Genomic DNA, 22,803 nt, shown 5'->3' on the forward strand with positions numbered 1-22,803 from the left:
TATTTGGTTTTTGTTTCTTGTGTATTCAGTACATGACAGATGAGGTAGAGGCTGATCGACAGAGGAGAATACAGCACATTCAGAACCTATATGCCTTTGAGCTGTTTCAGCAACACCGCTTTGAAGAGTCTATGAAAATGTTTGCCAAACTAGGAACAGGTAAGCAGCTCATTGTGTAATCTTGTGAAGAAGATCAGCAGGTTTTAGAAAAAGTGTAATGTCATGGATTTCATTCCTGTTAGTTCCATTAGTACAAACCAACCATTCTGTGAATGTTATTACTGCAAACACGTGGTTGATTAATGGTATAACTGTTTTCTTTTGTCAAATAATTGGTATATACCTAAAGCTATGAAAATTTAATGTAAATTGAAAATATGAAATTAGTGCTGTTAATTGTGGAGTGATCTTGATATGTTCCACTCTTGGTGGGTTGAATACAGGTATTTTGCTTTTTCAGACCTTTGCCCCGTGGAGTTATGACAATTTGTGTGTCCCAGCATAAGTACCAAGCGGGGGGGGGGGGGGGGGGGGGGGGGGGGGGTGAGGTGAAGTAAGATGTTTTTGCTTAAAATTGAAGGAATAGTTTCATTTGAAAATGCACTATGCAACTAATGTGATAGGATTGATGTGTTTGTCTTCTTTATAGATCCAGCACAGGTGATCAGTCTGTTTCTATATTTGCTACCCAAGGATAAGACCGGTGTTACAGTACCGAGTAAACAAGACTGAAGAAAAGAGTATGGACTGAAGCAAAATTATTTTCTTCCTTCTAAATCATATGCCTTGTATTACTAGAGTGATATTAATTACTGGTACTTGTCTTGTTGTTTTGATAGATCCAGTGCAGGTGATTGGTCTGTAACCAACTTTCTACCAAGTAGTAAAGACATGAATTACAGTTCCTCAGCACACCTACAGAACTCTGTAAAACTTGGCTGAAGAAAAGTGTTGTTTCTTGTTTTTGATAGATCCAGCATAGGTGATTGGTCTCTTCCCAGACATGTAACCCATGGAGTTTAGATGGGTGTTACAGCACTTCAGCACATCAACAGACCTATGTAAAACTAAATTACATGTCACTTATTTCGATAGATCCAGCACAGGTGATTGGTCTCCTCCCGGACCTGCTACCAAGCAGTCTAGGCAGGTATGACAGTACCCCAGCACACCTACGGGAATATGTTAAACTTGGCTGAGCTGACGGAAAGTGTGATAACTGAATTACTTGTATCTTGATCTTGATAGATCCAGCACACGTGGTTGGTCTCTTCCCAGACCTACTACCCAAAGAGTGCAGACAGGTGTTACAGTACCCCAGCACACCCAAAGGACTCTGTAAAAGTAGGCTTAAGAATAGTGTGATAACTGAGTTGTATCTTGTTCTTGATAGATCCAGCGCAGGTGATTGGTCTTTTCCCAGACCTACTACCCAAAGAGAATGGACGGGTGTTACAGTACCCCAGCACACCTAAAGGACTCTGTAAAACTAGGCTGAAAAATAGTGTGATATTTGTGTTGTATCTTGTTCTTGATAGATCCAGCACAAGTGATTGGTCTCTTCCCAGACCTACTGCCCAAGGAGTATAGACAGGTGTTACAGTACCCCAGCACACCTACAGAGCTTGGTGGAGCTGAACTAGAGAAGGGTCTGACTGCCTTGGTAGAGTATCTGACCCAGAAGAGACAAGATCTGGCCAAGGAATCCTCTCAACAGGTAATCAGCAGGTGTAGATTTGTGATTCTTGATGTACTTATCTGCTAATATCTCATAATATTTATGAATAATTTGAAGGAAATGTTGTATGGAACTTTAATACATTTTATTGACCGAAACCTGACATCCTCAGAAATCTATATTTGCAGAGATGCAAGTTTTTATATAAGATTGCTTTTGTTGGATGGTTTAGCTCAATCATAAATTTAGTAATAAAAAAGGAACGTATATTTCAGGTTGTATTTTCTTCTTGTGGAAGATACCTAGAATGTAGGAAATATGGATAATGTTCTTATATCAGCCTTTCAAAGCAACTTTAGATTCCAAAATTATCTGATTATAACGTAATAGAAATCAGATTTGTTGTGTGAAATCTTGCATGTCTTCTTTAAGCCTAATATTCAACTCTTTCAATTATACATGTATGCATACAGACTGCAGCCACGCCTTCAACTATCTGCGAGGGATCAAAGATAGTAACTTCAAGAAGACAAAGAAGTCTAATTATCGACACAACTCTACTCAAATGCTATCTACAGGTAAGATTATACTAGATATCAGTTGGGAAGTTCACACAGACATCATGTTGGATTTTATAAAAGATAGAACAAGAGAAATATATTATCAAAGGTTTGGTGAAAATTTATTAAAGAAGCACAGATTTGTGAATCTTAACATTTTCAATTTTGTGATATCCATGCAAACAGCTCCCCCTCCCCCTTGATATAATCTCTACATTGTTCAATTTATTTTGTAATCCTGAAATTATTAGGAACAATATAAATTCACTGACATATTAGGTGAAACCTTGTGAAACCTTGAAAAATGTTGCTATTGGTTGTATATTATACCCATGGGATTTCTTCACATTGTTTTATTTATCTATATGTTGATTATGTTTTTATGCAATAACATACTTATGTATATGAATAGTCTCTCAGGAAGCTGTGACTTCAAAGTTGACTAGGTTTACCTTTCTCTTTAAGGGAAGAATATTTGAATCTGAAGTGTTTAAAGGTAAAAGACAGTAATTGCAGCAAAATGTATTTCATGAGAAAGTCTTTTAAATCAAGGTTTACTGTCAAAATATTATCACACATCTAGATCTGGTACATTAATGTAAACTTATCTTTGTAAAATCATGTTCAAAATCGATAATTCTGATGATCACAAGCACAGAAAAGCATATGTGGGACAGTGTATTAATATCGCTTCAGAAAATAACTGACATTTGATGGAATTCCGTGCTTGTTTTGCTCATGTCTTAGCAATTTCTTCTAGAGCTATTTGGAACATATTTTTATTCATACGTACAAACACTTGTGGTAATTTCATTAGATTCTGCTCGAACTAAGTTTGAGATCATTACCACAACTGGTATTTATCTTTAAATTTATTTTTATGACAGAGTAATTCTAATGTTAACCTGTTTTTCATGTACTTTTCATATATGTTATTTTTTAAATACCAAGTATTTTCTGTCCTCAGTCATTTATTCATTTCTAATCTTACACTCAGACCAACGATGCCCTAGTAGCTCCACTACTTAGATTGAAAGATAACAACTGCCATCTAGATGAGAGTGAGAGGGTATTGAAAAAATACCAAAAGTACAGTGAACTTATTATTCTCTATGAGAAGAAAGGCCTTCATAAGAAAGGTGAGGCTCCAAGGATAGTTTCATTAAGCTATTTGTAAGTTGCGCATGTAGATCCTATGAACGTTTGAAACATGCTCTCAGTAGCAAAATCAACAAGAGCTGCATCCTTCGGCTTTGCCATGTGCAAGCTATCAAAGCAGCTTTGCTCATTTTCCAATGTTTTACTTTATGTATAGAAAGGAAAAGATGCTGAGTAGGATTTGTGTAAAGAGCTGGTACTGAAAATGACCTAGATCCCTTTTTTTAATAACTGTGTTATATCAACAAGGAAAATTCCCATTATTTGAAATATTTGTTGTTGATAAGAAAAATATCCTTATTTTTAGTTAAGTGCGGCAGATTTTGACATTGATTTTACTTCTTTGCCTAAGCTGAAACCAATTTGATTATCAAAAAGAGAAGAATGGTTTTATAAGAGTATTTTATTTCCCATGTGCAACATCATTATTTGAATAATTTTCTGTAGATTGTCATCTTCACCTTCATATCACATTCACATCACCAAACAGACTCCATATTATTATTATTTTATTTGGCATTCAAAAGACAAAGAATACAAACAGATCAAACACAAGATCGATCAAACTTGTACATGATAGAGAAAATAAGACCTGGATGAGAGTTGGAGAGGCTGCCTGGGTATGGAAAAGGCTAACTTAATAGCCATAACCCACAGGTCTTCCTCCCCAAACCTCCCAACCCTATCCAGGTCAGAAGACTAATGGTAAAAATAAAATGAAGATATTTAGAATTGGCAAAATACAATGGTCGTACATGTGACTTGGTCACTTCAAGCCAACCCCACAATACCTCCCCCAATCACATCATTATGTATCTACAAGCATTGGAATGATAAGCATCAAACATTACAGCAATCGTAAGTTTGAAATTAAAGATATATAATACTGCATCTACTATAAATAATGGGATATAAGGCAATAAGAATATATAAAACCATGTAAGAGTGATCAAATGACATAATGTCGAGGTTGAAATAGGCTGGATTAGATTTAGTGTATAAATTATGAATAAACTTGCTCTTTAGTTGAAATTGGTCAATGGGGAAAATAATAAATATCACCAAGCTTTATCATTTTTCTGAGTAGCACAATATCAGTCAGTCAGCTTGGGGTTGGAGTCTTTACTGTTACATTGCAACATATTTATTTTACCACATAAATCTAGTGGTAATGATGCATGTTGTCTTTCCTTTGTAATAGGTAATATAAATGTGTAACTATGTATGAAAGTATAAACTATTTTATCAATCATTGCAGCCTTGGACCTGTTACTGCGTCAATCACAAAAACCAAACAGTTCCCTCAAGGGTCATGAAAGGACAGTATCCTACCTTCAAAGGCTAGGCAAAGAACACTTCAATCTCATCTGTGAATATGCTCAATGGGTGCTCAAAACATATCCTGAAGATGGGCTAAAGGTGAGATGCATGTATGGTACCATTCTCTATGTTGATTTTATGTGATAATTTTAAATGGAATGGAGTGATTTAGATGGTTTATAAATTATTTACACAGTCATAGAGAATGAATTTGTCATTACTTCCAGAATCATGGTATTAGGATATTTAGAATGTTTTAACCCATGGAGTACTGAAATCTGTAATTTCTGATGACTGTGTACACTTATTATCAGATTCCAGTAGGCATTGTGTTTAGAATGCATGAATAGATAAGCATAATAGAACAGTATAATCAACAACCCCTAGATCTACATAAGAACAGGCAATTGTTGATTTCATTATTACAACACAAATGCAGTACCAAATAATATGATGTATGATGGTGGCATTGATGCCCACCGATACAAAAAAATGCTATGATAGATTATTTCTTGTGCACTTTGCCCTGGATTTCGTTTGCCCCGAAATTGTGAAAATATTATTATGAAGCGAGTCATGCTAATGCACAAATAGAGCACTGTACAGAAGCTGATCTGACCAATCACCCTATTTCAAGTATCTATCTTTTATTTCTAGTTCCAGTGATCCACTCCTTACAAGCCTATGTAGCTTTTTGTTTTGCACATGCTTTTCTGTCCATTATTTGTACTTCTTTGTAAATGTATTTTGATTTTCTTTTGTTAATCTATATATCTTTTTAATTGTAAATATTCTTCAAATGAATTACAGTTCAATGCTCTCTCCCAATCAATATAATCAGATATTCACCGAGGATATCCCTGAAGTAGAAGGGTTACCGAGGGATCAAGTCCTGGACTACCTAACCACAGTAGCCAGTAACCTATCTGTACCATACCTAGAGCACATCATCCTTAACTGTTTAGACGAGACTCCAGAATTCCACAACAGGCTTGTCAATCTCTACAAAGACAAGATACAGGTTCTTATGGAAGACTACAGACAGACACTTCCAGAAGGTAGGATGTTGTGTCTTGTACTTGGTAAATCAGGATGGAGTACTCCATTGACCATCCATCCGTTTTCAAACTTCATTGTTGTTTTAAATTCAACTCGATGGAAAATTCAAGTTGCTAGAAAAATCAAATATATTGAGCTTTTGATTTTTTATTCATGTAATTTAATGAGAATGTTAAAGTAAAAAGATCCAATGCAAAGCATTACTCCTCCAGTGCTTACCTATCAACAATGAAGGGAGGGGGTACAGCTGAAATGTTCAGGCTTAACATATCTACTGTATGTGCGGTGTCTTTGACTCTGAGCAATAAAGATCTAATTTCTGGGAATGTTTCCTCAACACTTGTAGTCCTCCATGTTGTCAGAGCTGATCACTTCCATGTTTTTTTTTTTCTGAAAAGCACTGGTGCCTGACTGTTGACTTTGTAGGATAAAACATCTAACAAGTATTTTTGTGAAATGGTCCCATGTTCATTATGTTGGATATCTTATTGGAGTGGGACGTTCCTCTTCAATGCAATCTCACCACAACTTGTCATTTTCTTTCAAGTTTAACTTTGTCAAACAATATTAGGACCAGGACCAGTTTTTGTTTTTGTCAGATGGGGTTGGACTAAACTTTATTAAAACTGAATGTTAATATTGTCATGAATACTGCATCAGAAAATATTTTAAGAATCGCATGTAATATGTTTTATTTATGTATTCAAATTTCTCAGAAAAGGTGTTATGATGTTTCCCAGTTCTGAATTTTGACATTGTTTAACCCTTTTCCTTACTCTCTAGGTCAGTTATTTGTCAGAGCTGGTTCCGAGCCAGGTGAACTAGGTGCAATGAGAAAGAAGCTTCTCTTCTTCCTTGAGACGTCACAATATTACAGACCAGAGAGACTCCTAACTAGGTTCCCTTTTGACAGTAAGTTATTTCTTTCATGAGAATGCTGATCCAGGTAATCTCTGTCTAATGTTGATTTTCCTAATCCATTATCCAAATAGCTTAGACTGACCAAACAATATTCCAAGTTAATTTTTCATATTTCTAAGGCACTTCATGAATTGTAGAAAGTTGACTTGTAATTGTTAGTGGTGGAATGGTGATTTTTTTTACAAACTTTGGTGGGTTGATTTATTGGTGATGTACCAGAGATCTGATTTATTGTCCTTTGATTGCTTACATTGGGACCATTAGTCTTTTGTATCTGAAATTCTGCTGTGCCATAGTGTACCACTGATTTTCTACATTGAACCGAAGATGCTCCTTGATGTAACATTGATTTTCTATAATGTAAGACTCATGTTTTTATTTCATACCATCTATTTTTTACACAACACATCAGATATACCATGTACAATAGATTTACAGTGTACCACTGATGTGCCATGGTGTGATATTGATTTTCTTCACTGCACTTGACATGCACCGTGGTGCACCATTGATAGTGTACCACCTATGATTTGTTATGTACCATAGATTTCCCTTGCAACACCTCAGATATATGATGTTGTACCATAGAAATGTCATGGTGTACCATTTGCAGGTTTCTTTGAGGAGAGAGCTCTCTTGCTTGGTAGATTAGGAAGACATGAGCAGGCTTTAGCTGTCTACGCACATATACTCAAGGACACAAGACAAGCTGAAGAGTACTGTCGAAGAACGGCCATGATCAGTCGAGAAAGTGAAACAGATGTGAGTTTGAAGTTGCTCTATTCTTTCATGATTTCAACGATTTTCTACTTCTTTACAGCCTTGTCACAATATACTATATTTAATGTACAGACATCTAGCATGTTCTGTACATCTGTAATTTGGATTATATAAGAGTACTTTATGTTACGGGTCAATTTTTAAAAAAGTCTATTCATCAGCACTTTCCCATGACTTTGTAATATGCATTCTTAATTTTTTTTATTAATTGTTTAATATTGTTCATCATTTCTACCATTATTCCCTGTATTCCAGGTTTATCTTAGTCTTTTCCAAACGTACATCAGACCGCCAGACCCAGAGTCCATGCGATTGATGATGCAGAATACACCAGCTCCAGAACCAAACATAAAGGCTGCCCTCAATGTCCTCGAAATTCATCATGACAAGATTGATACTGCCAGGGTGAGTCTCAAGACCGCTTCTGCAGCTTTCAATAAACAAAAAAAATTAATGAAAGTGGTTCTGTGTATAGTTTTATTTTGTAATGTGTGATGTCAGAAATATGCTTTGAATAGTAAAAGAGAGCTTAAAAACTATTGTTTTTAGCTCAATAAGTCATTGTTTTTGTCTCACCTGCGAAGCAAAGTGAGACTATAGGCGCCGCTTTTCCGACGGCGGTGGCGGCGTCAACATCAAATCTTAACCTGAGGTTAAGTTTTTGAAATGACGTCATAACTTAGAAAGTATATGGACCTAGTTAATAAAACTTGGCCATAAGGTTAATCAAGTATTACTGAACATCCTATTAGAGTTTCATGTCACATGACCAAGGTCAAAGGTCATTTAGGGTCAATGAACTTAGACCATGTTGGAGGAATCAACATCGAAATCTTAACCTGAGGTTAAGTTTTTGAAATGTCATCATAACTTAGAAAATATTTGGACCTAGTTCATGAAACTTGGACATAAGGTTAATCAAGTATCACTGAACATCCTGCATGAGTTTCACGTCACATGACCAAGGTCAAAGGTCATTTAGGGTCAATGAACTTTGGCCGAATTGGAGATATCTGTTGAATTCCCATCATAACTTTGAAAGTTTATGGATCTGATTCATGAAACTTGGACATAATAGTAATCAAGCATCACTGAAAATTTTGTGCAAGTTTCAGGTCTCATGATTAAGGTCAAAGGTCATTTAGGGTCAATGAACTTTGGCCGAATCAGGGGTATCTGTTGAATTACCATCATAACTTTGAAAGTTTATTGGTCTAGTTCATTAAACTTGGACATTAAAGTGATCAAGTATCACTGAACATCCTGTGCGCGTTTCAGGTCACATGACCAAGGTCAAAGGTCAATGAACTATGGCCTAATTTGGTGTATCTGTTGAATTACCATCATAACTTTGAAAGTTTATGGATCTGATTCATGAAACTTGTACATAAGAGTAATCAAGTATCACTGAACATCCTGTTTGAGTTTCAGGTCACATGATCAAGGTCAAAGGTCATGTAAGGTCAATGAACTTTGGCCATGTTGGGTTTTTTTGTTGAATAACCATCATATCTCTGTAAGTTTATTGGTCTAGTTCATAAAAAAGGGAAATAAGAGTAACCATGTATCACTGAACATCTTGTGCGAGTTAGAGTAGTATTCAAAGTGAGCACTGCTGCTATATTGAACCGCGTGATGCAGGTGAGACGGCCAGAGGCATTCCACTTGTTGTAATTAGATCTTGATAACCCTTGATTACTTACCTTGTCTCTAAGAAAGCACAAAACAATAGTATCAATGAGTATGTGGTCATTTCATTAAAAAATGTGCATTATTTGAAATATTCCTTTGTGTCAGAACAAAGAGCAGAGTCTTCAGTTTATACATATATAATATTTGATATTGATTTGATTGTACTGTAGGCTCTTGAGATGTTACCTGATACCATCCAAGTGAGAGATATATGTGGTTTCCTAGAGAAGGTGATGGAAGGAAAGGCCATTCAGAAGAGAGATAGTCAAGTCCTTAAGAGTCTCTTCTACTCAGAAAACTTACAGGTAAGACCCTCTTATTAAAAAGATGAAGTGGTCAGATGTGGCTAAAGCAGATCAAAAATCCATTGGAAATTGGAAATTTATTGTTAAGTCTTTATGATTGCTCTTTGGCCCTAAAACTGACTTGCAGTTGATTGATTGCAAGTCAAAGTCCTCTATATTATGTTTTTCCGCAGGGAGACATTATCCTTTGAACACAGTATGAACAAAGAATTACTTAGGGAATCTGAAAGATATTATTGTTAAATCATTTCTTGAAACAGTAAAAAAATCTTGGATGAATCCTTGAAATATTTTGGCTATGGAATTAACCTGTAAACTGCAGATGTCTTCATACCCATATTGCTTCAATAATTTTTTTTTTACTCCTGGTTAATACGAAGAAAGCCTGCAATGAGAAATAGCATAACATTCTTTTTTAATAACCTCTTTAATAAGTCATTCCTGAAATGGAGCAAATGATGTGGTATTTCTACTAACCCACATCATTACCATTATCACTGGTATATCTGCATTTGACTTAAAAAATGAATATTGTGACAATGTTGTATTTTGTCTGATCAATGGCTTGTGGTGATGGATGTTGGAGGTGAAGTACTGTACAACAAACAAATGTGTACATGGTGATGTGATGTGTGAGGGATTGAGCGGGGGATAAGGGGGAATCTAGAAGTTAGTCAGAAGAAAAAACACCACTCTGGAATTGAAGTGAAAGAAAACAATATTCATAGCATGTGCATCTTGCAGGCATGTGAGACTTTTCCATGAATTTCCGCGTTTTTAGAAATTCATTTCCGTGCTTCTTTGCTCTTTTCTGCATTTTCTATTTTTTTCCTTTTTTTCTCCTATTTTTTTTGTTTTATTGTCAGCCTTGCAAAACAGACATTAAAATATACATGCGTAATTTTATTGTAGAAATGTACGTAATTGAGGCTATATTACTTGTATAACAACTGTTGAAATAGTCTAGCAAAGGTATGAGCTGGTTTTTATCGCATGTGCAATGGGACAGCGCCGTAGTAGTACCGGCACCCTAGCCTGCTAGTGTTTGCTGATGGCCCGCTCATTTTGCCAAAGTCCTGCTGCTTCAATTATTCTGTTGAGTGCTCGCATGCTGATCTCATCGTTTCAGAATTTTATTGGATTCAAATTTTACTTTCTCAGCTCAGGATACAAATTATTTTTACAGTCGTGAAGTATTGATCTGTTCATAGTGGCGCACCAAATTCGAACTTATTTTTTAAAGTGTAGTGATTCGCTAATCAATGACTTTGTCACGGAAAGAAGCAAACATGACTAGATCTAGAGCTGAAATTGTACAGGACAGTAGCCGCAGAGTTGTTTGCTGAGGCCCGCTATATGGGTGCAGATCGCTTTTTGTCTCACTTGCTAAGCAAAGTGAGACTATAGGCGCCGCTTTTCCGACGGCGACGGCGGCGGTGGCGGCGGCGGCGGCGGCGGCGTCAACATCAAATCTTAACCTGAGGTTAAGTTTTTGAAATGACGTCATAACTTAGAAAGTATATGGACCTAGTTAATAAAACTTGGCCATAAGGTTAATCAAGTATCACTGAACATCCTGCATGAGTTTAATGTCACATGACCAAGGTCATTTAGGGTCAATGAACTTTGGCCGAATTGGGGATGTCTGTTGAATTCCCATCATAACTTTGAAAGTTTATGGATCTGATTCATGAAACTTGGACATAATAGTAATCAAGCATCACTGAAAATTTTGTGCGAGTTTCAGGTCTCATGATTAAGGTCAAAGGTCATTTAGGGTCAATGAACTTTGGCCGAATCGGGGGTATCTGTTGAATTACCATCATAACTTTGAAAGTTTATTGGTCTAGTTCATTAAACTTGGACATTAGAGTAATCAAGTATCACTGAACATCCTGTGCGCGTTTCAGGTCACATGACCAAGGTCAAAGGTCAATGAACTTTGGCCGAATTGGGTGTATCTGTTGAATTACCATCCTAACTTTGAAAGTTTATGGATCTGATTCATGAAACTTGTACATAAGAGTAATCAAGTATCACTGAACATCCTGTTCGAGTTTCAGGTCACATGATCAAGGTCAAAGGTCATGTAAGGTCAATGAACTTTGGCCATGTTGGTGTTTTTTGTTGAATAACCATCATATCTCTGTAAGTTTATTGGTCTAGTTCATAAAAAGTGGACCATGTATCACTGAACATCTTGTGCGAGTTAGAGTAGTATTCAAAATCAGCACTGCTGCTATATTGAACCGCGTGATGCAGGTGACACGGCCAGAGGCATTCCACTTGTTTAATTATTTAAACTATGAGACTGTACATAATATCAAACATAGTTGGAACTGATTTTGGAAGAGAACTGATCAGGTGTTGGTTACCGAATTACTTCTGTAAATTTTTGACTTTATCTTGACTTTCAGACTTTGTAAGTAGATCTAGGCCTAGGAATAACTACAGGAGTAGAACTTAATTATTTTTTTGTAGGGTTTGCCAACTCAAAAAGTACCTTGAAATGTCATCAAAAGTATGCTTCAAATTGCACCATTTGACATACAATTCAAAAAGCATCACGCCAGGCCGTGGGAGGGGAGACACCCCCCTCCCACACTGACCCGCCGCTCTGTTGCTCTGCTCCCTCGATAGTTGCAACAAAATATTTTCCTCTTTTTTTTTTACCCCAGTCACATGCCAGATCTTGTAAGTGATGAAGTGTATTCAATATAGGCCCAAATTCACAAAGGTGGTTTTGAAAACTGTTGGTTGAACCCATGGTTTATGCAGATTTCCTATATAAATTACGCTTAAATACTGCACATAATAAAAATGTGTATGTTGATGTGCGCTTTTATCACAGTGCACCAAATTTAAAGCTGTTGCTATGGTTAAGTACGCTATTTTATTTATGAGTTCTCTGTTTTGAATTAATGAGTCCACTCTTCAAACAGTGGACTCATGAATAAGATAGTGTACTTAACCATGACAACAGGCGTAAATATGGCGCACTATGACAAAAGCCGGAATCAGCATTGGAATGTTTTAATATACACAGTATTTAAGCGTAGTTTATGCAAGAAATCTGCAGAAATCATGGGTTCAACCGATGGTTTTCAAAACCACCTTTGTGAATTCGGGCTATAAAGATTTATGCATGGATGTACATCTGTATACCTCCATTTTGCTATTGTTAGATTAGGTTTAAAGGGGCACTGACTACACTTGCTTGAAAGGAAATTAATCAGTTTGCTTTGGAATTTATGTGATGGAGCATATCATTGAACAGTTAGACAGATTGAGAAGTAATTTGGAATATTGGAGAGGGACAATAAATGTTTAAAATGTATAGTTCCCAATAAGAAAACTGACTTGCATGCTCTTTGGGAATGTCATATTAAACATTGCAATTATGAGCAGTGTTATGCCTTTTTTTTGGTATCTTTAATATATTTTTGAAATACTAGCTAAATCTGTCTAGATATGTAGAAGTACATGTAGAAAAACTTTGTCAGATGTCTACATGTAATGACTAACCTTTCTTTTTGTACATGCATGTATGGACTAAGAGTGCAGTATTGGAGAAATGTACAATTTAAAAAGAAAGTCGTTCCCTTAGAGTGAGAAGACAATCAACTTCAGTAAAAAAAAAAAAAAAGAATAAGAAATATACCTAGCTCAGTAACCTTAGGTCAACAGTAATTAGAATTTTTGCATGCCCTATCTTCAAGCCAGGCAATGAAAACATAGTGGCCTGTATTCTTAAGTCGGGTTTAATTTCAAACTCAGGCTTAAAGTTATGGTTTAAGTATGGACAGCCAATTGTGACATAAATCATGAACAGTAGAGGTATGATATTTCAGCTCATTTGACTCTCATACCATTCTCAATTGTCAAGGAAGTATAAAATAAGATAATAGTATACATGTAATTGTCTTCACCATCAAAGAATCAGGAAAGAGCACAGTAAACATATAAAACATACATGTACATTGAAATAAAATTTTGACACCCTTGGCTTCCCATAATTTTAGCACAGAGTTAGACCATGGTCTAAGTTAAACCTGACTTCCAAATACGGGCCAGTGAGTTTAAGTAACGTGATGGAATGGATTGGGGAACTAAAAGGAGATTTTAGAGTTTAGCTTATTTTTCTTCCTGATGGGCAAGTGCAATCAACTAGCTTATTATCATGTCACTTAATACTTTAAGGAGAGTCTAAATTGTTGCAGTAGTGTATTTTTTTTATTTCTTTCTTTTTATGATGGTACCAAATAATTAATGCAAATAAACAGTGCTGCTGTTAAGGTGGAGCTGTGTACACTTTATTAGATAGTGAAGAAACCGATGATGCAGAATTTTTTTTATTCCAGTTTCACCAACTGAATCAATGTACGCCTGGTTCACATATGACATAAAAACAAATTTGGACAGCGGTGATGGGATTCATGTGTGTATTTGTTTAAAAAAGAAGTTCAGAATAAAAGTCAGAATGGTGGATCAGCATTTGTGAATGAATCTATAATTTGCCTACATTTTATGATGAGATGATGTTTTACCTGCATGTAATAACAGAAGTAGGTTATCCCACTATAAGTGGCTTACAGTAAATACATTTCAATTTATGATACTAAAGTGCTAAATACATTGCAGTTATGTTAAAGAGGGCAATCTACATTTTTTCACCTCTTAGTATGTGTTGATACGACAAATTCTTTGAGTCTTCATTCATTGTTCTTTATATTGGAGAAAATTAGAAAAAATATATTAAATTTATGATATTAGCGATGGTACTGTAAATGCAAGACAAGCAATTCTTGAGCAAATGTTGTGATGTTATTAGTTAAATTTTGTAGAGAGAAAAATAAATTTTCATGCACAGCTTTGTTCTGTAATCTTTATTTTTTAATTATTTTTCTATTTTTTTATACTTGTTTGTAATATTAAGTTTACTATTTCTTTTTTTTTTAATAGAGTGAATCAAACAAGTATATTAGTATTGAAAGAAATGAAAGCTCTAGAGATTTTTTTTTTTAATTCAGGAACTTAAATCAAATAACAAAAAATAAATAAAAAGTCTTGGTTGGTGATAAGATATGTACGTAGGTCTGCTAAACCATACACGAATAACAAATGTGCAGAATAAATAAATTGTTATGAAAGTATAAACATAAGTGAAAGTGATATATCAAACACAATTCGATCTTCATTAATGAAATATATAATTAAATTTTACTTACAGATGTATTGAGATGGCATTGGGAAAAAATAAAGCTGTTTCAGTATCATATACAATTTTGTGAAATATTATTTCCCAAGATGAATACTGCCATACTATGAATAATGCCTACAGCTTGACATGAGCAATCCAGCGTACTCTAAATTCAAAATGTATGAATAATAAAATGGATTATTAGATATTTGGTAGATTTTCTTCTTGTGTTGGCTGCTATAATTCTAATGAATTTTATTCAATTGATCCAGTGTTTTATATAACGTACATGTACATGTATGATTGAATATTATCTAGGGGAGTATCATTTAATGAAATTTACATAGTCTATGTGTACATAAACATTGTGTGGCAAATACTTTAGGAAGATTGACTATACTTTAAATGCATCTGGGATCCACCTCGATACAAAGAGTTGCGATAGTAATCAATTCATGCTCAAAATTACAATTAATCACAATATCTCATATTACCTAGTTAAGAGATATCAAATGTACATCCATCACAATTTGAGTTTTATTTGAGTCTATTGCAACTCTTGTAAAGACGGGTCCCAGGGCAATTAATAATCATATCCATGCCAATTATGCCATTACTTACATCCCATGGATCCCGGGTCCGGGTCCTTTGTTGAATGTCTATATTGGGATTCCCCCATGCATGTTCATAATTATTGTATTTTGCAAGTAGAATGTTTAATGTCCATGCTCTGTATAGGGATGAGTCACCTTGACCGCAATACTTCATCACCAGACATTACATTGCTTCAATCAATCAATGCACCCAAAATGAGTCATGTTCTACATTCAATGCTACCTCAAGTGGCTGCTCATTAACATAAATGTAGGGGATCTTCACATTCAGCATCCATTTGTTGAATTGACCATTTAAATTAAATACTTTTATTGAATCTTGCTAGTACTATTCTTGAATCAAGTTATTTCCAACTCATTTTTTACTGGTGTATAGTTTACATTTTTTTTTTTTACATTTCTATTTAGTTGAAAAATTTTGAAAGTTATTTTGCATGGATTGAAATTTTCTATATCATATTTATATGCTTTTTGTAAATAAATATATATATATAAATGTTATGAATTGAAGACTATATTCTATGTCACCTTTAATTAGCATTCTGACTTGAATGTCAGCTGAGCCTGCTTGTTATCCCATAATCCTGGTTCTATTTCTGAACTTGTTCAGTCCGCACTTCCCAAACCAATAACTTGCATTAATCCTATTGAGCTGATCAGAGGCAGTAAACAGGAGGCACTCTCGCCCCCTGCAAATTATAGAGAAGAGAGAAATTATTCATTAGCCGCCAGCAGGGCTAACCTCTACCTGAGCTAATGCCCCGTGGCTTCGGCTGATTCACGCATGGCATGATGTGCTTGCATCTCTTAATTATTCCTAAATTGGATCGTGGATATAGACATAATGTCTAGGTTTTGCTAGCGGCATCATAGTACACACTCATACCGTGTTACATTACCACACCACATGCAATTGATAAACATGAATTTAGCACCTTATTTTACAATTGAACATGATTTCTCACCTATTGCTTGAACACGTAATAATTTCCTTATTAATGGGAATAAATGAGCATCGGTTGTATTCAACAATATGGGATAATTTGATTTTTGATTGAATTCCCTTTTGTGTTTGTGATACACAGACTCTCACACATTTTTTTTCTAATGTGCATGCTTTATAAACAAGAACTTTAGTACTAATTCCCTCTAAATGAAAGGGAATAAAAAAGGATTGGTTTTGTTGTGCAAGGAAGAGAAAAAGATATGTTCAATTGATATTTATTTCACTTTTAAAAAGTGATGTTTATTAAACATAAATGGCTTGAAATGATAAAGGTTACAAAGTGTCGGTTCTGACTTTTACAGTTTTACTATTAAGGTGTGAATTTCGTCCCCTCTGTATATATTTTGTATTTCTCTTATTTTGTATAATGTATATGTAGGCCTATGGTACAGTGTAATTGTATGTGCTTGATCAATAATTGTGAAATAACAATGGAAAACTTTAGATATACAGGGCTAACTTAATATTTTTTTCTTTCATTGATTTGAATCAGAAAAATGTCAGTCCATTCTATCTGTCAGAAGTGCTTTTATATTTTAAAGACAAAAAACATTGCGGATATTCCTATTTTAATCAGGCACCCATGACAGAGATTTTATGACAAATAATAGTAATGAAGCATTAATGAATTAGTACTTTGAGATGAAACATGGTACCGCTCAGTTTAATTCATCGATTCACAAAAGGTCATGTGATCCGAACGAAGGGGCTGTCATTGCCCACCAACACCATGGCGACTCACCTACCCGCCTGACGCTTGCAATGTCATTGGAATTAGTCAGTAAATTGCAGGAGTGAAGCTGTACTTCCATTCAACCTCCCAGGTCTTAATGGAGACAATACATAATTAATGGAACATAGTTACCATGGTGATATCATGCCCCTGTATCCCCCCATGTGTTTTCCAATGTCATAACGATGACTAGGTGACCTTGTCAACCCTTTACTGGAGAGTAGTCTGAAATTTCCTGGGGACTGCTCTGCAACCCACCCTGCTCTAGTTAGGATGGTGGAGCGAAGTACTACTTTCATGTGTTGATAAAAAAAATGTCTGTAATTTTCAAGAATATATTTGTTTGATATTTTGAGCATACACACCATCATGTGTTAGACCCATATAGGGATCATAAAGTGTTCATACCCGTATTTTCTGTATTGGGAAGCATGTGCATTTTCATGCTTCAGTGGATGGATGGAATTGAAATTCTCGATACTTTAGTTTTCAATTTCACACTATAACCGTTCTTGTTTTAAAAGAAGTTGAAAAATGAAAGCAAAGTACCTGCAATGCAAATGCAAAGCAAGCACATTCAAATTAATCTTTTATTTAGAAAAGTCTTTTATATACAGACTTAAAATCATAATTAATTTTTGAAAAAAAATACCCTGAGAATTCCACTCCTAATCACTAGTAGATATGCTTGGGTTTTGGAAGGGTATTCTTCTTAACCTATTCAGATTCTATCATGGTTAACATTAAACTGCTGTTCATAGTGCTTTGCTGCCCTCTCTGGCAGAATGGTGTAAATGGGTGGATGGGCACATTGTGTGTACGTCACAAGGATTATCACTGTAGTATTATGATAATGAGCCAAACCCATATTAAACCTGAATACAAGGTGTGATGTGTGAGCTGACAAAACCCTAGTGAAATATCATGTGTCCCCCGATAAACGCTCCATTTTTGCTTCAATTGATTGAGTATCAGAGAATACGGTACTCGAGTATGACCATGACATAGGATATGTACAAAGTTGAAGCAACCATTTTTGAATGGAGATGGTACATTGAACTGCTTGCTGTTGGTTTAGAGATATTGGCCTGTATTCTGAAGTCAGGTTTAACTTAGACCAAGGTCTAACTCTGTGCTAAAATTGTAGGAAGCCAAAAGTGTAAAAAATTTTATTAAGTTTTATGTTTCTTATGTTTACTGTGCTCTTTCCTGATTCATCGATGGTGAAGACAATCATTTATTTACACACCCAAGACAATTATGAATGATTTGAGAGCCAAATGAGCTAAAATATGATATCTCTACCGTTAGTGAATTATGTAACAATTGGCTATCCATACTTAAACCACAACTTTAAAACTAAGTTTAAGTTAAACCTGATTCAGAATACGGGCCATATTCTTTAAGTGTTTGGAGACGGGTAGCTTCCCAAACTAATATTATTGATTGTGGTGTATTTGAAACTAAGTATTATAATACATTATTGATTGCAACCAGTACAGTTATAAGATTTTCTCTTTGCTTTGCGTAAATAGTACAGATACGGTACAGATTTCCTTTGATAATTATGTGGATTTGTTTTATCCATTGTACTACTCTTCACATTTTTAAGGGATATGGTGTAGACTGTACAGTCTGTGTTTGGTTCTTGTTAGATTTCAATGGAGAAAAATCAATAATTCAACAAAAGATTAAAAGCTCAGCCAGACAGATCAAACAAAACCTGTGGAAATGAAGATATAGATGGAGGGAGAGACAGAGAGGAAATGAGACGGGAAGACGGAGAAAGACAAAATAAAGAGAGTAGAGACAGACAGAAAAGGAGAAGGGGTCCATGTAAAACATTGAAAATTGCAAACGTTTTGCAAGATTGAAAAAGACTACTAGGCCTTCAACAAACGCAGACAGAAATACAAACATGCATTTTTGTGAGATAAGTCATAAATTTAAAACCAAGCATTTTACTCAAGAAATAGAAACATATTGCTCAAAAAGAGTTATGGACATGATTTTGGGATGGGGGTCTCTGTGTAATACATGTATTATTTAAAACATCTCTATACTACTCCCCTGCTATTAGGTTGGGGGTGTTTGCTTTGAAATAGAGCAGTAAATGTACCCCTAGTAAGAAGGCGTGGCTGTGTCAACAGTCAAATATTGTTTTGAGTGGGAACGGATTGAACCTATATTACATGCACAAGTACATTCTCAGGATGTGTGTAAAGGTAAACCTCAAATCCCCTATGTAAACTTTGCAAACATGTTTGCCATTGTTTACTTACGTCTGGAAAAATAGTTGTAGTGATATGTGCTATACAAAAACTGTGTGTTACTTTCTTTTTCTTTTGTTTTTACTGTAAGTGCATTTTTTATTTCCAAAATTATTCTGTTCTAAAACTTTACATCATTACCCTTTAAATTACAGGGATTCAATCTAAATCCAGATAGGCTGTGGTCTGTAACCAGCCAAACTCTGTATTTGATTACAATTCTTACTTGTTTGCAGTTCCGATTTGTTTTTAATAATTTGAAATCATATCTCTAAGAATTGAAACTTTGAATCTAAATTCAGCATCAGGATGGGTACTCAATACTCACCAAAGTCACTCTGGAGATACCTTGTATGTATACATGAAATTTAGAGGGTATAAAGAAATTTTCTTTTAAAAAAGTGCATGCAGCAAAGAGTCTTGGTCAGTTGTGTGAAATCGTAAGCTAATCAAATCTAGAAAAATATGAAGAAACTATGGATTTTTTTTTGCATGAAAATCAATGTATGATGCGATCACCCTGCAGTAGCCTGTCCTATATAACTAGAGCATTATTGCTCTGTTTCTAAGTGAGTTTTTGTCTCACCTGCGAAGCAAAGTGAGACTATAGGCGCCGCTTTTCCGACGGCGGCGGCGGCGGCGACGGCGGCGGCGGCGGCGGCGTCAACATCAAATCTTAACCTGAGGTTAAGTTTTTGAAATGACATCATAACTTAGAAAGTATATGGACCTAGTTCATGAAACTTGGCCATAAGGTTAATCAAGTATTACTGAACATCCTATTAGAGTTTCATGTCACATGACCAAGGTCAAAGGTCATTTAGGGTCAATGAACTTAGACCATGTTGGAGGAATCAACATCGAAATCTTAACCTGTGGTTAAGTTTTTGAAATGTCATCATAACTTAGAAAATATATGGACCTAGTTCATGAAACTTGGACATAAGGTTAATCAAGTATCACTGAACATCCTGCATGAGTTTCACGTCACATGACCAAGGTCAAAGGTCATTTAGGGTCAATGAACTTTGGCCGAATTGGAGATATCTGTTGAATTCCCATCATAACTTTGAAAATTTATGGATCTGATTCATGAAACTTGGACATAATAGTAATCAAGCATCACTGAAAATTTTGTGCAAGTTTCAGGTCTCATGATTAAGGTCAAAGGTCATTAGGGTCAATGAACTTTGGCCGAATCGGGGGTATCTGTTGAATTACCATCATAACTTTGGAAGTTTATTGGGCTAGTTCATTAAACTTGGACATTAGAGTAATCAAGTATCACTGAACATCCTGTGCACATTTCAGGTCACATGACCAAGGTCAAAGGTCAATGAACTTTGGCCGAATTGGGTGTATCTGTTGAATTACCATCATAACTTTGAAAGTTTATGGATCTGATTCATGAAACTTGTACATAAGAGTAATCAAGTATCACTGAATATCCTGTTTGAGTTTCACGTCACATGATCATGGTCAAAGGTCATGTAAGGTCAATGAACTTTGGCCATGTTGGGGTTTTTTGGTGAATAACCATCATATCTCTGTAAGTTTATTGGTCTAGTTCATAAAAAGTGGACATAAGAGTAACCATGTATCACTGAACATCTTGTGCGAGTTAGAGTAGTATTCAAAGTCAGCACTGCTGCTATATTGAACCGCGTGATGCAGGTGAGACGGCCAGAGGCATTCCACTTGTTAAATATACATGTTCCTTTTTTTCAGGCTAGACATAGGAACCTGCCAGTATCTATATCGAATAATGAAAAACGGTACCAAATTAAACAAAATAGGACAAATTTGAACGCTGCTTCTGAATGCTCAAATATAAGCCCATATTGTAATTTCCCATATCTGTTTGGTGCCAAAATTCATAGATCCCGGGCTTTAAGAAAAAAATGAATTGCACTCTGTTTCAATTCATAAGGGAAACTCTTTTCTGGTTGATGGGAGCAAAATATCCTTCATCTGCTGGGAGGAGACACTGCGCTTAGCTCCTTATAGTACATTTGAGGCATTTATTATTCTGCCCTGACAATTTAAGAATGGAATTTAAAGGCTCTATTGAAAGGCCATTGGAAGAACACAAAGGCAAAGAATAGTTATTTCCCTTTTTTTATACATTTTTGACAAGGTGCCCTAGATTTTCTTTACTCCCTGCTTGTTACCCCGTGGCTTGCCTTTATAATTTTCACCATTCATTATTTTTTTCCCACTGGATTAATATAAAGCACTAGTGTGCATCTTAGGAAAAGCTGGATTCTCGGTTTTTGCAGGGTAGAGAAATGATGTATCATATCTTTTTTTTACAGTTTACACCTGGGCACCGTCTTACAAAGAGTTACAATTGATCCGATCCCTCGTAACTCTTTGTAATGTAATTTTTTTTCTTTTGGAGATTTGTTTGATGTCCTTTGAAAACAAAAAAGAAGCATACTGAATTGTCACGAAAACAGATAATGTATGAATATACCTCATTTCTAGATGTTGATGTTTCTTGCTTTCCATAGTTGTGATAGATAAGATCAATCGCAACTCTTTGTAAGACGGGCCCCTGATTTATAACTAGATGGCTTATTGTCATTTTTTTAATGTTCTTTGTTATGCTTCTTCAAAAATCTAGACAAGAATGAATACAGATCCACACATTATTGTTGTACTAGAGTAGGCATCGTTTTTTGTGTGTGATCTATGATGCATCAACTGTAAACAAAAAAAATCATCTCAAACCGAAGAAGAGAATTTGCTCTTACCATGAGTATCATATTGAAGTCAAAACATATTTGATGAGTTTGATGCCTAGCTGCCATTTGTCTCTGAAATCGTGTTTCTTTTTGTGAGATGTATTTATGAGTACTAAACGTTTGAAAAATATTAACAAGTACATGTAGTTATACTTGTACTTGTCCTGTTGGAATATGTCCCTTTGGAACATTTCAATCCCTTGCTAGTTATAATTAATTTGTTTCTTTTGAACTTTAGAAAAATATTGACATGTGGATACTTCTATCTGTCCCCTTGGGATATGTCCTTTTGGAATACGTCAGGTCCTTGTTATTCATACATGTAATTAATTTGTTTCAATTTAATATTCTCTCATTCTTTTCATTCACAAAATTGAGAAACTAGGGCACATTTCATCAAGAGTTTTGTCCGTAATTTTCACTGAGTAACTTGCTCTCAGCCAATCAGATGCAAGGAATTTCCAGTAGCTCATTACATCTGTAAATGAAAACAGTGACAAGACTCTTCATAAAATGTACTACAGAAGGCATTTTATTTCCTACATGTATTGTGATGGATTTTTTTTAAAGGAATGTGCCACAATCTTGATTCAACAAATCTAATAGTTTTGTTTTTTTAATACCTACATGTAGTGACTAAGCTTGTAACTTGAGACTAGTTCTAATTTTGTCTTTCATTAAATTGTGGAAAGATGCAAATTTATTTTCATCTAACTTTAAATCAAATTGTAATAAAACCATACATCAGTAATCAACTGAT

General features: G+C 35.2%; 1 protein-coding gene across 1 annotated transcript in view; it reads left to right on the forward strand.

Annotated features, from left to right (window-relative positions):
* LOC121418881 (vam6/Vps39-like protein) overlaps positions 1 to 9,876 on the forward strand; it is a 41,644-nt gene extending 31,768 nt beyond the window's left edge. The window contains exons 11-20 of the mRNA XM_041613071.1: positions 30 to 159; positions 1,539 to 1,717; positions 2,152 to 2,256; positions 3,236 to 3,377; positions 4,655 to 4,815; positions 5,558 to 5,774; positions 6,559 to 6,687; positions 7,310 to 7,458; positions 7,732 to 7,881; positions 9,339 to 9,876. Of these exons, the coding sequence (XP_041469005.1) occupies positions 30 to 159; positions 1,539 to 1,717; positions 2,152 to 2,256; positions 3,236 to 3,377; positions 4,655 to 4,815; positions 5,558 to 5,774; positions 6,559 to 6,687; positions 7,310 to 7,458; positions 7,732 to 7,881; positions 9,339 to 9,491 (1,515 nt within the window). The 3' untranslated portion in view covers positions 9,492 to 9,876. The remainder of the gene's footprint in view (positions 1 to 29; positions 160 to 1,538; positions 1,718 to 2,151; positions 2,257 to 3,235; positions 3,378 to 4,654; positions 4,816 to 5,557; positions 5,775 to 6,558; positions 6,688 to 7,309; positions 7,459 to 7,731; positions 7,882 to 9,338) is intronic.
* The last annotated feature ends 12,927 nt before the right edge of the window (positions 9,877 to 22,803 follow it).

The sequence above is a fragment of the Lytechinus variegatus genome, chromosome 7 (assembly GCF_018143015.1).
Source record: "Lytechinus variegatus isolate NC3 chromosome 7, Lvar_3.0, whole genome shotgun sequence".
Taxonomy (NCBI): Eukaryota; Metazoa; Echinodermata; class Echinoidea; order Temnopleuroida; family Toxopneustidae; genus Lytechinus; species Lytechinus variegatus.